The 16,253-nt window shown below is 36.0% G+C and overlaps 2 protein-coding genes across 3 annotated transcripts; one reads left to right on the top strand and one right to left on the bottom strand.

Moving 5' to 3' along the window:
• Positions 1 to 608: 608 nt before the first annotated feature.
• LOC126713027 (fructose-1,6-bisphosphatase, cytosolic) lies at positions 609 to 6,204 on the top strand. 2 transcript variants are annotated; one of them, XR_007651250.1, is made up of 12 exons: positions 609 to 874; positions 1,565 to 1,612; positions 2,086 to 2,160; positions 2,236 to 2,297; positions 2,417 to 2,483; positions 2,623 to 2,736; positions 3,214 to 3,300; positions 3,645 to 3,715; positions 3,814 to 3,879; positions 4,945 to 5,031; positions 5,151 to 5,317; positions 5,877 to 6,204. XR_007651250.1 is itself a non-coding variant. In XM_050412620.1 (12 exons), exons 1-12 carry the CDS (start codon positions 716 to 718, stop codon positions 5,985 to 5,987), a joined length of 1,023 nt encoding a protein of 340 aa, XP_050268577.1. In that variant the 5' UTR covers positions 614 to 715; the 3' UTR covers positions 5,988 to 6,204. The 2 variants fall into 2 exon arrangements, 1 of the variants encoding a protein (XP_050268577.1); XM_050412620.1 differs by having other exon boundaries at positions 614 to 874; positions 5,151 to 5,226.
• Positions 6,205 to 11,366: 5,162 nt separating this feature from the next.
• Positions 11,367 to 15,955, bottom strand: LOC126713025 (sm-like protein LSM3B). Its single transcript, XM_050412618.1, has 3 exons — positions 15,725 to 15,955; positions 14,949 to 15,044; positions 11,367 to 11,605 (listed from the first exon to the last, which is right to left on the bottom strand). Exons 1-3 carry the CDS (start codon positions 15,839 to 15,841, stop codon positions 11,525 to 11,527), a joined length of 294 nt encoding a protein of 97 aa, XP_050268575.1. The 5' UTR covers positions 15,842 to 15,955; the 3' UTR covers positions 11,367 to 11,524.
• Positions 15,956 to 16,253: the final 298 nt, after the last annotated feature.

Genomic DNA, 16,253 nt, shown 5'->3' with positions numbered 1-16,253 from the left:
AGAAATTAGGATCGTTCGAGATCGTCAAAAGCTTACGATCTTACCGATCCCAAATGATCGGAGTAATTCTACCAAATATTTTTGAAAAATCTGGATCATTTTAGAGATGTGAAATTATAAAATCGTAAAACTGTAATATCCAAATTGAAATTTTGATAACAGAAAATTATATGTGAAATTGGATGCGTTCGGATGAGAAAATCCTAAAAATTCAGAGCGACCTCGTACGAAAAAGAACGCATCTGGTGCGAAATAAATTTCCTCGAAGTGCACGAAGTTGTCCACTTCCAAGTTCCAAGTGAGGGACAGGTCACAAGGGGCGTATCCAGATATACATTACTGATAACATGATGGAAAAGGAAGGACAAAAAGAGCGGATCAGGAAAAGAAAACGACGAAAGACGTTATCCGCACACAGCAGTGACGACCACTCGCTCACTCCCTTCACTCTAGGTCCGCCACGTGTCCTCCGAAACTTCCGTTGACAGCAGATATGAATATGAGATAGCCCCATCCCATCATATCATCTCATCTCATCTCATCTCATCTGCCCCTATTCACTCAGATTCCTTTCTTGCGTACCACTTTCTTTGCCCACACTTAAAAATATATATATATATATATATATACACTCTGAGTTTGACCTCGAACAGAGCACCAAGGTGTTTGGAGAGAGAGGGAGAGAAGAGAGAAAAGAAAAGGAAGGGGGGGGAAAATGGATCACGCGGCGGAGGCAAACAGGACGGACTTGATGACAATAACAAGGTTCGTGCTGAATGAGCAGTCGAAGTACCCAGAGTCACGCGGCGATTTCACCATCTTGCTTAGTAACATTGTTCTCGGCTGCAAGTTCGTCTGCACTGCTGTCAACAAGGTCTCTCTCTCTCTCTCTCTCTCTCTTTCCCTATTCATCTTTCTCTTCTTCTTTTTTTTTTTTTTCTATTAGGATGTCGAAAGCTCTTCGACCACTTGACTATGTATTTTCTCATGACTGTGTCTAAGATGATTATAAGTTTTGGATAAAACCCAGGGTAGAACTCACCTATCAATTCTGTTAATCTAGCCTCTGGCTAGTCCCCTCCAAGATTTGACCACAAAGAGCTACTTCGATCACTCGACAAGGTGGATGCACCGGTCAGCTCTGATATCAAATGATATAATCTCATACGTAGAATACTAGTAGAATCATGTCAGTTTTGAATCTAGAAAATCGTGGATTTCACGAGCCTTAGGAAACACTAAAACAAGTTTTTTATTTTTATTTAATTTTATTTTGTGTAACAGGTTGCAAACCTGACTCACTCCCTCGTTATAGAAGAGGGATGTTGCATATAATGATTACACATAATACCACCTCCACTATACCAACCCTTGGTGTTACTATACTAGATAATGATTTCCTTTTATATTTGTTCATTTTTTACATTTATTTTTATAAAATTCTCAACCTATTCATCTTCTATCTTGGACCGAAATTTGCAACAATAAGAAAGAGAGAAGGGGGTATTGAAGTTTACATTGGTTCTTCTTGTGATTATTGACAGTAAACGTTGTTTTTGTGCAGGCAGGTCTTGCCAAACTCATTGGACTTGCTGGAGAGACCAACGTTCAGGCAAGTAATATATACTCTCTGTTTTGGGCGATTTTCTAGAAAATGAGTCGTTTTCCAAAAATATTTTCTATAAAAGTATTTAATTTTCCTATGCTTAGTAGCAACCTTAAATGACTTGAAAAGTAATCTTCTAACTTCTCTTATTTAGCTTGTTGTGAAATAGAGTTGTTTTCCAAAAAAATTTACTACAAAACAATTTCTAAAAACAAGCCATACTTTTTTAGTTGACTAAAGATATTTTTCCTTTTGATTTATTTTTTTTGATGCTACCAAACACTGGAACACAAGGAAAACTATCTTTAAATAATGTTTTCCATCCAAACAAACGGATATATTTATTTAGAAACCATCTTGTCATTTTTCTATGAATGTTTTCATTTTCAATTTTCGATTTTCATATGCCTGGTTTTGTCATTGTTATATGTTCCTTATTATCATATTTATATGAGGTTTTTGTTCCTTAATAACTCTAGGGTGAAGAGCAAAAGAAACTAGATGTGCTTTCAAATGACGTTTTTGTCAAGGCTCTGATAAGCAGTGGCCGAACAGTAAGTCACTGGAAGATCGTTGATTCTTTTTAACTGAACTGATAATGATTTCTGAGAGTTTGGTTCTTCTTCCAGTGCATCCTTGTATCAGAAGAGGATGAACTGGCAACATTTGTGGAGCCATCTAAGCGTGGAAGGTGTTTGCTGTTGCTCTCTGTTATACACCTGTTCAGGAGTTTATATTTCTTTAATTTGTGTGGGATTTGGATATAAGACTTTATGTAAATTTATCTTAAAATACTTTATAATAATACAGGTATGCTGTTGTTTTCGATCCACTGGATGGATCCTCCAACATTGATTGCGGAGTTTCAATTGGAACTGTATGACCCCTCATCCCGAGATATGTTTAATGGTTATTATGATGAATTCATCTGCTGATTTTTACTTGAAGTGATTATTGATCCACAATCGATAACTTGAAATTGCAGTAACTTATTGAATGCCTTCTCTTTCATCTAGATCTTTGGGATTTATATGGTGAAAGATAGTATTGAACCAACTCTAGATGAGGTTTTGCAACCTGGGAAGAATATGTTGGCAGCAGGCTATTGCATGTATGGGAGCTCTTGCACGGTACAAATCTGTTGAACCTTTACTTTTCTAACTTTTACCCATCAAATTTTACTTTTGGTGACACAAGGGAAGACCATTTGGTGCGGACACCAAAATAAATGCTAGCATGAATTTGAATTGCCATTGATGTAATTTTACAATGATTGAGGATCATGTGGGATTATGCCTATGGTTTAATTCCTTATTGATTTTCCTGTAAGCCTCTTTTTTTTTTTTTTCCTTTATTTATTTATTTCTATTCTATTTGTCTCTCCCAGTTTTCTTTTGAACTTGTGCTGCATCTCCATTCCAATTGGAACAATTGGCTCTTTCATTACTGTATTGATGTGATGAGTGTATCTTAGAATGAACTAAAAACTTTTAATTGAATCTTTTTTAATGATGGATGTATCAAATAATGTAACTTTCTTTATTTGCATCTAGACTTTAACTTTGTTATGTCATTCTATTAACTTGGGAACATAATTTATTTCTCAGTTTGTGTTGAGCACTGGAGCTGGTGTTAATGGCTTCACCCTTGATCCATCTCTTGGGGAGTTCATTCTAACTCACCCAGATATCAAGGTATATGTTATTGTAATTATCAGATATACCACATAAAGCATTCTGTTCTGTATAAATGCTACCTTGGAATCTGGATGTTCCCATATCAAGAGTAAATTTGCTTTATTAGTTTCTACTAATTGTCTCTTTATTATTTACAGTATGCTGATCCTAAATGTCTGTACTTAGTATTGTGACAGAATTGGCTTCAGGATGATCATGCATGTGTTCTTTCTTAAATGGAAGAGGGCTCAATATTTTAATTCACATATATGTTACAAGGGACACATATTGGCTCTGTATATAGCATCTCTGGTTTATTTTGGAGTATCTAGAACTTGTATGTCATATGCCTTTCTCCACAGATTCCAAAGAAAGGAAAGATTTATTCAGTAAACGAAGGAAATGCTAAGAACTGGGATGGTCCAACAGCTAAGTATGTTGAATTCAATAATATGTCTTGTTTCTTTACTTGGTTCTTTAGTGATTTTGTGACCTCTCCTCTTTTTCTTTTATTTTCTTTGGGGGACTTAGGTATGTGGAAAGGTGCAAGTTTCCAAAAGATGGTTCTTCACCAAAGTCTCTAAGATACATTGGAAGGTATCATGTTAATAAACCTAGCAACTAAATATTTCCAGGTGTTGAATGTTTTCTGATTTTAGGTTTTTGGCTTGCAGCAATTAGTTTAATGGTAGGTATTGCCATCTAGCAGTTTCTAATCATTAATTGATAATGGAGTATATTCTATGTAGGTAGTGGTTATATAGGATAATTAGTAATATTTTTGCATACAGACATTGAACAATTGTTTCTGCTGACCAAAAAAAAGAAAAGAAATAAAATAAAGTTAAGATGTGGCTTTGTTAAAGTTTTCTTGCCATGCTTAGCTATTACAGATACGTGTACTTCTTAGAGTTCATCATTAACTTTTAAAGTTGGAAACATCCATTTAAGATAATTTTCCCCATTTTTTTTACTCCTCACAGTTATATTTTATTTGATCACATTCTCTTGTCATAAATATCAAAATGTATAGCCTCTTCAGTGAAGATAGGGCTATCAATTTTTGGCCATTTAATGTGTAACAAACAACTAATCCACCCTCTTCTGGTGCACAGTCTGAAGTTTCTTTAGTAAATCACCTTGCAATAAAAGGTAGAGTAACTTGGTCTTGAATTGAATACCATCACAGCAGGTTCAGGTTGGGTTCATACAATGCTCACACCAACCCCAATATCTTTTTCTCCACCACCCCCCCCCCCCCCTCTCCCTTTGAAATCAAGACAAATTTTCAAAAATTTCGAAGAATAATGCGGGACATACCTTCTTCTTCTTTTTTTGGCATTTGGTTGATTAGAGAACACTGCAATAGTTGTTAATGCTCTTGCATTTTCTCAAATTAAAAATCCAGGAGCAACTTTATACAGGATTTCTTGATGGCTTTTAGGCTTTATTAATTACCCATTTATATCCACTCTTATGACTCTGAATTCAGTCTGAAGTAATGATCATCTGCATATACTTGTATCTTAACTTGTCTGCACCTGATGCAATGTAGATATAGATGGACCAAAAAGGAATTTGTTTGGTTTACATCCTGGTGTCACTTTCATCTCTTTCATAAAGTATTTTGTAGTTTCTGATAATGTATTATGATGATGACAGCATGGTAGCTGATGTCCATCGCACATTACTCTATGGGGGTATCTTTTTGTATCCAGCTGACAAGAAGAGCCCAAATGGGAAACTGCGGTATGTGAGATATGGTTAGAGTAGTGGTTTTCATTATAAAGTCATTGGACCTTTGTGTTAGATCCTATAGCTTCAACTCATGAATCTGTGGTGAGGATTAATTTGATTTATGTGAACAGTGTTCTCTATGAAGTCTTTCCAATGTCATTCTTGATGGAACAAGCAGGAGGCCAGGCTTTCACCGGCAAGCAACGGGTATTGACTTGATAAACTTTCTTTAATTTATTGAACCTTACCTGACTCTTCAACAAATTAATACTTATTATAGATTACCGGCAAGCAACGGGTTTGACTTGTCAACAAATTACTGATTATTATGGATTACCTAACTCTGGAAAATGTTTAAAGAATGGACACTGCCTATGTTATGCTTGGGCGGTAAGTAAGTCAACTAAGTTTGAAAGACCAGTAATTGTGAGTTTGAAAAGGCAGAAAGTTGGACCAATCATGAATTGCACTGTATATATTTAATTTTTTTATTTCATTTTCAAACAGAAAACTAGTACATAATTTGATGTCTTTGAATTCAAAATTTGAGCCAAGTCCTTATAAAACTAGTACTTAATTTTCAAACCAAGATTTTTTTTTTTTTTTTAATTATTTTTTATTAGTGCTCAAACCAATTGGTATCTAGTCTAGACAGACTGCATGTATATCCTAATTAGTAAGAAGTTGGGTTGATCCGTTGTACCAGACTGACTAAGTCCTTATATATTACAACCCTTAAAATAGTCCACCTTTTAGAAAATCCTTCTCTTAACTTTCAAGGAATCGTTGGGGCTAAATCCAATGACGTGCATATACCTCTTTCACTAGAAGCTGATTGAAACTTGTTATCTTTGCAGGCGCTTGACTTGGTTCCAAACGACATACATGAGCGATCTCCAATATTTCTTGGCAGCTACGAGGATGTTGAGGAAGTCAAAGCTCTTTATGCTGCTGAAGATAAGAAATAAATTCATAAGTTTTATTTTATTATTACTACCCACATAGCCTTAGCAATTTATGCAGCTACTCCAAAATGATTGGGGTCTTCATTGCAAAATCAGGGTCTAGGCCAATTTCATCATCCATCCATAAGACAAACTCTTTTTGAAGATAAACTCTTTTTGAGGCTTCTTTGTAATGAGATGATACATTCTATTGATGGATAAATAAGGTCAAGTTTATACACTTAGCACCTCCAAATGCACAAATTTCGAGGATAACAATGACCATGTGGCATGATAGCATTTGCCCCCTTCTGTGAGGTTTAAATATGGGGTTTGAATCCTACCCAATGACATAATGCCTATTAGAGCATCCACAGCAGTGGAGCTAAAAATTTAGCTTTTTAGCTCCACCAAAAGTTATTTTATCTATTTTACCTACATACATGCTGCAGCAGTGGATCTATTTTAGCTTTTCACACAATAAAATAATATAAACATCACAATAAAATAATATATCCATTATAATAAAATAATATATCTACTATAATAAAATAATATATCTTATATAATAAACAACAACCACAACCACCTTCAACCGCCACCGCCACCGTCGTCGCCACCGCCGTCACCATTGCCGACGACTTTTTTTCCACCGCCGCCGCCACGTGACTCCATAAAATTAGAAAATATATATATAAACTTCCCTGTACACAGAAATTTTCCAAACTAACATTTATATCGACACAACAAATTACATAGATAAATTACACAACAAACTTACATTTATATTACATTTATAGACAAATTACAAATTACAGAGACCATACAATAAATTACAGTGACCCAATACATTCATGTGGTTTTATGCAAGTATGCAACACAATAATGTGGTTTTGTGCAACACAACAATTTACAGAGTGTGGTTTTGTGCAACACAACAATTTACAGAGACCACCCATACGTAACTTTGGCTCTGTGCAACACAACAAATTACACTAACAACAAAACATAAAAACTTTCCCGCACAAATTACAAAGACCACATAATCCAGACAATAAATTCTTGCAAATAGAAAATTCCCAATACAGAGACCACATAATCCACACAACCAATTCCTGCAAACAGAAAATTCCCAATACAGAGTGCACAGAATCCATACAACAAAATAATAGAAAATTTCCAAACACAAAATTTCCAATACAGAGACCACATAATCCACACAACCAATTCCTGCAAATAGAAAATTCCCAATACAGAGTGCATAGAATCCACACAACAAAATAACAGAAAATTTCCAAACACAAAATTTCCAATACAGAGACCACATAATCCACACAACCAATTCCTGCAAACAGAAAATTCCCAATACAGAGAGCATAGAATCCACGCAACAAAATAACAGAAAATTCCCAAACAGAAAATTCCAAATACAGAGACCACAAAATCACAATAACCCAGAAAAATTAAGCTATGAAAAAATTCACTACAAAAGAAAAGAGAGAGCACTGACCTGAAGTGGATCGGTTGGGACAATGACGGCGATGGCGACGGCGTGGGCTGAGTTTGGACGGCAACGGCGTGGAGAGCTTGATAAGTGAGATGAGAGCTTGCGACAGCGACAGATGGCGACGGTGATGAGTGAGGGAGATGAGCTGGAGTGCGATGAGTGAGGGAGATGCGGCGACGGACAGCGTGGGCTGGGCTGGTCTAGGACGGCGACGGCGTGGGCTGGTTTGGGTTGGGACGGTGACGGACGACGTGGGCTGGGCTGGTCTGGGACGGCGATGGGTGAGAGAGATGAGTGCGATGGGTGAGAGAGATGAGTGAGGGAGATGCGGCTGGGACTGCGTGGGCTGGGCTGGGCTGGGACGACGAGGGAAAGCGTGGGCTGGGTTGGTCTGTGGCGGCGACGGTGATGAGTGAGGGAGGAGTGATCTGGGAGTTGAGAGTGAGGGAGAAGGAGATTGAGAGTGACGGTGAGAATGTGAGATATAAAATAAAAGAATGAAAAAAAACTGAGTGGAGTGATTATTTTAATCGGGCTGCTGATTAAAAAATTATTATTTTTTTAGATGAGTGCTACAGTGCACATCTATCTATAGATGTGCACTGTAGTAAATCAGCCAAATATTATGGCTTTGGCTCCACTGTTGTGAGCTTATTTTGCTATATTAGTGGAGCTAAAATAGCATTATAGCTTTTTAGCTCCACTGCTGCAAATGCTCTTAGTCCAACTATAGAATGGATCCCTTGGCTCTTTGAGAAGGCAAAATCGATATGGAGGCTGTTCTAATATGTGTGAGAAGCATTATTTATCTACACTGAAATGAAGGATGTTTTGTCCAATTTATTTAAAATTGACAAAAAAAAAATCCAATAATTGATTTGAATACCTAAAATCTAATCCTTTACATCCTAATTTATGTCTCTTTGAGTTCAAAGAGCATGATTAGTATTATTATTATTATTATTATTATTTAGAAGAAAAAAAGCATGATTATTAATAAAGAAATTAAAATAAAATAATATTTTCAAAAATATCCTTTATTTTATGTTAAAGTGTAGACAATTTTAATATGGATCCTAAGCATGGTTGTCAAAATCGCGATCTGGATCGTAGGATCGTATGATTTTACAATTCCACCTCACCAAAACGTTTAGAATCGCACTAGGATCGTAAAATTGGTAGGATCGTGTAAGATCGTATGGGATCCTACCTATCTTACCAAAAACATAAATTTTTTGTTTTTTTTTTTATAGGATAAATTTTTTGTTTTGATGAAGCTTGAAGGGTTTTTATTTTTTCATGTTGTGATGGTATGACTTTTTATTTTTATTTTTTATAAAATTATGTCAACATAAGCAAATGTTTTCTAGTTTCTAGTTCACTTGTAATCAAAATGAAAGAATGCTTCATCATTTCTAAATGAAAATTTTGATGTTGACTTTGCTACCTTTTAAGCTATAATATTGTTAAATTTGTTTGATAAATATACTAATTTGTGTTCTAATATTACTAAAATATTTTTTTTTATATATAATTTTATCAGTTATGCTTGTATTTGTATATTGATTGATTGATTGATTTTTTTGAGCATGCTCCTTAATTGTTGCTGAGTGGTATAACTTGAATAGTTAAGTGAAATTATATATTGATGTCTTTTACCACTATAGTATACAAATATATAATGTTTATACAGATGATGAAATGGGTGATGATGATTAGGAATTTAGGACGGTGGTTATAAGAACCTTAGAATGGGAAAAATTAAATATTCACTTCACCTTAATATTCATCTTGCTTTTGGATTTCATATTGTAGTTAGCTAGATAATATTTTCATATTGGATTTCATATTGGATTTCAAACTTGGAACTTAGAACTTAGAAAATATTTTCCATATGTTTTGATAAATATTTTGGCATTGGGTTGCTAATTAAATATTTATTGAACTTTTTAGATACATTGGGTCAAAACTTAAATATATTTATTTTGTTAGTATAGACTTAGCAATGTATGATATGCAAATTACATCATATGATGCAAATCTAAGTTTTTTATGGATGAATTTATAATTTACGTGATTATTCAACATACAAAGCCATTATAAATGTGTTTTTTGCTTTAAATTTGAAAATATGTAGGATCTTACGATTTACAATCCGATCCTACGATCTACTATCCCACGATCTACGATCCCACTTACCTTCAACGATTTTATGTAAGATCCCAATTTTGACAACCTTAATCCTAAGGTATAAAACCCTTATATTATTTTTATGAACTCTTTTAGAGGGGCTGTAAACTAAGAAGAGCATCCGTTGCTGGTGTATGGGGTCTGAAAGATGAAAATTTTATGATATTTTTGCTTGCAAAAGTAAGCTCAATGCCCTCCTTGATCCCAAAGGGGCCAAAAGGACTTTTACTTTTCACTTCAACTACTAGTATATAGTATATACTATCAGGCTTCAAGAGTCTAACAAGCCTTTTTAGGCTAGAATAGAATTTTATCTCATATCAAAAAAAAAAAAAAAAAAAGTGTCTAACAAGGTTTTTGATATTGGCTTTTGATCTCGAGGGAGATTTTGGTTTTCTTCCTGGAAATTGTGTGATGGATTTGCAGGCAAAACTCAAACAGCTTAAGTTACTAAAAGTATACGTTGGAGGTAGTGTAAATGTCCCAGCACTTCGGTCACAAACCCAACAAATTTTGGGATTGACATATATCCATCCACCAAGAGACCTAAACACCTGAGAGAGAATAAATAAATGTTCAATGGGCTCCCTTCTCTCACTTGTAGAGTGGGCAAAGGGTGTTGTCAATGGGAAAAATGCTGTTCGGAACTACATATCGCAGGGATACCCAACACTACTGCCCATAGCATCAATTACAAGCTGTTGTGCATCTTTGACTTCCCAATAGTTTCACATTCATGAGTCCAAGGGCCCAGAGTTGGAGAAACGTTCAGCTTGATAGCTGACACAGGTGGATTTGACATTAAACCAGCCCCAAGTTGGGGAGCCCAAATCGCCTTTGACAGTGAGTCTGGATTTTTTATATATATATATATATATATATATGGACGGATAAAATATTGTTTGTTGATTCTGAGGTAAAGATTGAAGAAAATTTGACTCTATTCCATTCTCTGACATCATTATCAATCAGGTCCCCAACTCAATTTATGTAATCCAACCCTCCTCTATGGCCTTGCTCTAAAAACCTCACAAATCACAAGGTTTGGCACCCATGGGTCTGGTAGTAACCATCATTCAATAATTAGCATTTAAGCCTAAGAAACAGATGGGTCATCAGAACCACAATGAATTGGGGGGTTATAAATTTTCAAGTTGAGTTAAAATCAAAATAAACGTTGCATCTTTTAAGTCACTTCAGTTTCTGCTTCTGCACCCTCCAGTGAGACAGTAGTACAAAGTGTCTATTAAGAGTGGTGCAGCATTATTGGAGTTGGGTACCTATTATGAATTGCTTGTTAGGATGGTAAAATAGTTCGCTAGACTTCAAAGCCCTTGCGGGGGCAAGGCACTAATTATCTTCTTACTCATTCGACATATGCATCCTCTTCTCACAAATTTGTGGACCATACAATTGCATCGGTTGCATGCAATCAATCAATGCCTCACAGATGATGGAGACCACACACGGATGGACCCCGCAATTTTTAGAGCTTGGTTGCACAAAAGCTTTACACAAGATGCTACCTCCCAGGAGCGAAGGTGTTGAAATATCTCTTTCAACCATCCCAAAGTATTATCATGATCCTGGTGTTGTGCACAATGATTCAACCTTGCAAATCCCAGGATTTTGAAAGATTACCAAAAAAATGTGCTTTACTCTCATGCAAAAATGAAAAGGGGACCAACAACAGAGAGTGCAGTACAGAAGGTAATCAAGTGTTTTCTAAATCAGTAAGATAAACCCTGAATAATATATAATTCAAACATATTCAACACTGCAATGGAAAATAAGCTTTGATAAGGTTAAGAATACAGTAACATAAAATATGTCATAGTAGGTATCCTACTCTTCTACTCGAAAATCAAGCTGTCCTTAGTGGCGGGGAAACCAATATCACACCATCTCCTCTAACAAAAAGGAATGGCATTGTGCGCCTTGTAGTCTGTAATGAAAGAAAAAAAATGTAAACAGTTAAAAAACAAACATACAAGTTAATAAAATGACATGTACTTTAATGAAGCAAAATAAAAATAATAATCATTTAAAATGTCCAAGATTAAGTAGTGGACATGAGTTTGGGGGGCAGGGGGATTGGAGTTAATTCCAAACACACATGATTCACCCAACAACATTTCCAGAATATTGTTATGTTTATTTTGTTTCATTAAGTGTGCGTTTGGCTCCAAATTAAAAAACTAGATTATTTTATTACTCAGCTTATTTTTGTTACTATTCATGGACCCATTGCACTTTTTGGTACTATTCATAGGTCCCATTGTATTGTTTAAACTAATTTTTAAGCGAATTCCAAACAGACCTTAAATACTAACTATTTTCCAAACTTTCAACAGTTGTAGGACAAACAGATTATATCATTTTCAACCAAACTTAGTGAGTCTACATAAATTGAGGAGTAAGTTTAATATGCTATATAGGTCCTATAACGGAAAAGGTAATATACAGATTTAATCATTCCGACATTTGATGGTGGTTTTAATTACAAGGAATAGCTTTTCCTCATATTTACAGAAAACTATTCATCCTCAAAAAGGCAGAGAAATTACACTTTACCCCTCTAAATTATACTCCAAATTACACTTTACACCCTAAACTTTTCAAATACACGTTTTGCACCATAAACTATGACCTTTGTTACACTTTGCACCCCGATGTTTAAGTATGATGCTACGTTGGACAGAAAGCTCAATCACGTGACACACACGTGACTCTTGCTTAAGTAGCACCCAGTCAAAAGACCGAAATGCCCCTCTTCCAAGTCAAAACTCAAAATACGTATCACAAATCCTTGGTTTCAATCTTTCCCTCTCACTCACTATTTGGTGTTTTTTGGTTGTGATTCAAAACTGGTATGGTCAACTCCAAGAGCTAAAAGTGGCATCCATGATCAGAGCCTGCTTGTATGATTCATCTCGTCTCTCAATCTCTCTCTCTCTCACTTTCATGGCAGATCTTGGTGATAGATTGGTTCAGATTTGTGTTTGTGATCTGAATGTGTTGATCAGAAATTGGGGATTTGTGTTTGTGGATCTTTTATGGGTCGGTCTGAATTTGTGTTTGTGATTTTGTATCCAATTCCTATGAATTTGTGTTTGTGATTTGATTTTTGGCATTGGATCTCATGCTCGAAAATTGGTAGCTGTGTGATGGTGTGTGGGTTTTTGATTGTGGATCTCATGGGCTGTGTGACAAGGTGTGTGGTCAAAAATGGTGGAAGAGTTTGGAGAGGGGGGTTTGCTACTGGGGTTGGAAGAGGGGCATTTGGGTCTTTTGACTTGATGCCACTTATGCATGAGTCACGTGGGAGTTAGGTGATTGAGCTTTCCGTCCAACATAAGAACAGACTTAATGTTAGGATACAAAATATAACAAGGGTCATAGTTTACGAATGCAAAATGTGCATTTGAAAAGTTTAGGCTGCAAAGTGTAATTCAAGGCATAATTTAAGGTGATAAAGTGTAATTTCTCCCAAAAAGGGTGGCTTGGTTGTAGTTTTGATTACAAGGAATAGCTTTTCCTCATATCTAAGGAACAAGTATTCCACCTCAAAAGGAAGGGAATAGCTATATTGTGAGCTAGGTAATAACTTGATTTTTTTTTTTTTTTTTGGTTTTAAAGGCGGTGGTAGAAGCATAATTCCATGACCTCTGAGTGTGTACTGTGTGATGGACGAATGATGGTACAGAACCAATCCCAACAGCTCCAAAGCATTAGTTGGCGGTGTCCTAATTCTTTTCTTGTTCTTCCTGACTCTCTTTCTCACTGATCATGTGCCACCCCAATGGCTAGAGCCAATGTCCATTGTCAATGCCACCCACCAGTGGTGTCCTAATATTCTTTTCTTGTTCTTCCTCACTCTCTTTCTCGCTGATCATGTCCCACCCCAATGGCAAGAGCCAATCTCCATTGTCAATGCCACCCACCACCTCCTTCTCCCTCTCCCCCATTTTGATCCAATCCCTCCATCGCAACCTGCTCCTCTCTGATTGGGTCCACCACTTATTCCCTCCCTGACTTTTTTTACTACATTCAAATCGCCTACACCCCCCCCCCCCCCCCTCCTCAATCCTTATCATCACCTCCCACTTTTCCTCTCCTCTCTCACTCCTTAATTTTCTGTCATTCTATTTTTCTTATTAGTTATTTCTCATATAAACAATATCATAATAGATGACTTCAAAGAATTAAAAATCCTTCATTCTCTTACCTATATCACAAATAATAAAAATAAAATCCTTCATTAGCTACAGCAGGCCAATTCAGTGTACTAGATGATTGGCTAAAGGGACCAGTGTGCTATAATTCAACTAGCACTCTCTTCCCATAATAATGGGATGGAGGATGAGGTTATGGGTTCACGATCCATTGGGTGCGTGTTTAACTTACTAATTAATTAAAGAAAAATGATTGGATAATTTGCAATTTGGTTATATCTCACTGTTACGACTTAAAAAGAAGAAGATTAGGATTAAACCATTATTGCAACTAATATCCCCACTAATTTTTATTCCTACTTCTATTCAAGTTCCCTTTAGTATATCAACATGCGTTCTCTAATTCTTACAACCACGGGCCTCTTGGCTCAGTGGCATTTTATTTTTGGGACCCTTGGGAGTGAGCTTAGGTTCAAAGCTGCCCAGGGAAACATCCCTCACTTTACTGTGGCCAAAAATAAATTGCATTCTTTTTTCACCGCACAATAACACTATTCCATATCCATCAGTTTACAAAAGTTTAAAAGTTACTAAATCGTTCCAGATGGCTATTGTTATATATTAGAATTTAAACAATAAAACAATAACATTTCATAAAAGATCTGACAGAGACAGACTTTTTGATAAGTATAAAAAGAACTGATAAACATGCCCCAATTAAAGGGTAATCCCCAAAATAGGAGTAAGTTACATCCCTCAGCTCCTATTAAGGTGTAAATTCCATCTGTGCTAAAATCTATAGAACACTTTGCTGTGGAGGTTCCTACAATCAAGTTCTAATTATATGAGATTTCTACATGACTTGCCATTTTTTTTTTTTTTTTTAATGAGAGTAGATTTCAGAGTATAAATTGATAAAGAATCTTATTGACTTCAGTTCTTCCTTGAATAAATTTTGTTAGGTTTAGATTAAAAACTTTTCAGACATGAAAAATATGAAACTGCAACTTTCAAGATCAAAGGTGTTTACAATGTAACAAAAGAGATAAGATTACATTTCAAAAATACAAAAAAGAAGAACAGAAAAGAAACAATATGAGATAAAGAACATACCCGAACTATCTCTTCATAAGTTTCATCATCAATTTCTACAGTGGTAACAATTTCTTCAACATCACCAAGAATCATATTCAAGTGCTGATCATAAGCCTGCAATGCAAAGACAGAATTTTTAACCACAAAACCAACCAAAATCACATGTCTAAAATCAAAGACAATATACAAGGTGCTGTCCTTTTTGTTGTTGTTGTTTTATTGATAGCATACGGAATATTTGTAACCCGTCATCGTGTAGCCTAGTGATTGAAGGCTTGGGATGAGCTATAGACCCAGACATCTTGAGTTTGATCCCCACTAGGAGTTCCCTTGGCTACATGATACAGGGTTCTGGTGGGTGGGGTTGTGTATCCGTGGTTTACTCCCCATGGGCGGGTCCGAAGGGCCTTACCTTGGTGAGGTTCCACATAAAAAAATGATAATAATCTTTCTAGAGAAGAGCCCTTTGGACTCGCCAGAACCAGTTTCCGGGTAAGGTAGAGGGCATTCAACCACAACGGGAAAAGGGGTTTATGCTCATGCCCAGGAGCTCAACATTGCCCTCACAAACTGGATAACAAAAGGCTCAAATTGGTTCTTTATTTTACAATAAATTCATGAAGAAGAGCCTGGTGGTGCTAGACAAATACTGTTGTTGTGGAAATTTAAATAAACCCCAAGTCCGTAAAGTAAGCAAACAAAACCCTAGGAGGCGTATAATACAAACACAGCACAAGCATAAGACTAAGACCAAGACCAAAGAAGAAGAAAAGCAGTGAGAGAGAGAGAAGTACATGGAGTTTGCCGCGGAGTTCACGGTCGGAACGGAGCTTGACGTAGATGCGCTCATCCAGGCTGAGTCTGATGAGATCCAAAGGCTCCTTCACTGCGCTTTCTTCCTCGCTCGCCATTCTATTTTTCTCTTTCTTACTTTCTCAACCCCAGCTCTCACAGTCTTGATCGTAGCTCCGTTTTCTCTTGCTTTTTATTACTACTAGTGTTTGGAAAGAAGTGTCCGATTGGTAAAGGTGTTTGAGCATTGTTGTTTATACTTTTTTATTTATTTATTTTTTTTTTCAAATACGTTTGGACGGAAAAGTGTATGGAAAATAAGGATCAAACGTTTTTTAAAAAATTGAAAATAGGCGTTTGAAATGCCTAACAAGCTATTTAAGTTGTGTTTGGCATTAACTTGCTATTTAGGTGTTTGATGAATGCGTTTGGAAAGAATAATGGGTGTGAGTTAAGTGAGTTAATTGAGCTTTTAAAAGAGACTAACAAGCTATTTAGGTTGTGTTTGGTATTAACTTAAAAAGTCAGCTT

Source organism: Quercus robur, chromosome 2 (assembly GCF_932294415.1).
Source record: "Quercus robur chromosome 2, dhQueRobu3.1, whole genome shotgun sequence".
Taxonomy (NCBI): domain Eukaryota; kingdom Viridiplantae; phylum Streptophyta; class Magnoliopsida; order Fagales; family Fagaceae; genus Quercus; species Quercus robur.
Note: the sequence above shows the minus strand (reverse complement) of the source record. Positions and strands in the feature narration are given on the sequence as shown.

Excerpts from the sequence above, each read along its gene's own strand:
- LOC126713025 (XM_050412618.1), bottom strand. The coding sequence starts at position 15,841 with ATGGCGAGCGAGGAAGAAAGCGCAGTGAAGGAGCCTTTGGATCTCATC. Across the intron at positions 15,045-15,724 it reads AACTCCGCGGCAAACTCCAT|GCTTATGATCAGCACTTGAA; the intron begins GTACTTCTCTCT and ends TTTGCATTGCAG. Across the intron at positions 11,606-14,948 it reads CTTATGAAGAGATAGTTCGG|ACTACAAGGCGCACAATGCC; the intron begins GTATGTTCTTTA and ends CTTTCATTACAG.
- LOC126713027 (XM_050412620.1), top strand. The coding sequence starts at position 716 with ATGGATCACGCGGCGGAGGCAAACAGGACGGACTTGATGACAATAACA. Across the intron at positions 875-1,564 it reads TCTGCACTGCTGTCAACAAG|GCAGGTCTTGCCAAACTCAT; the intron begins GTCTCTCTCTCT and ends GTTTTTGTGCAG. Across the intron at positions 2,298-2,416 it reads GAGCCATCTAAGCGTGGAAG|GTATGCTGTTGTTTTCGATC; the intron begins GTGTTTGCTGTT and ends ATAATAATACAG.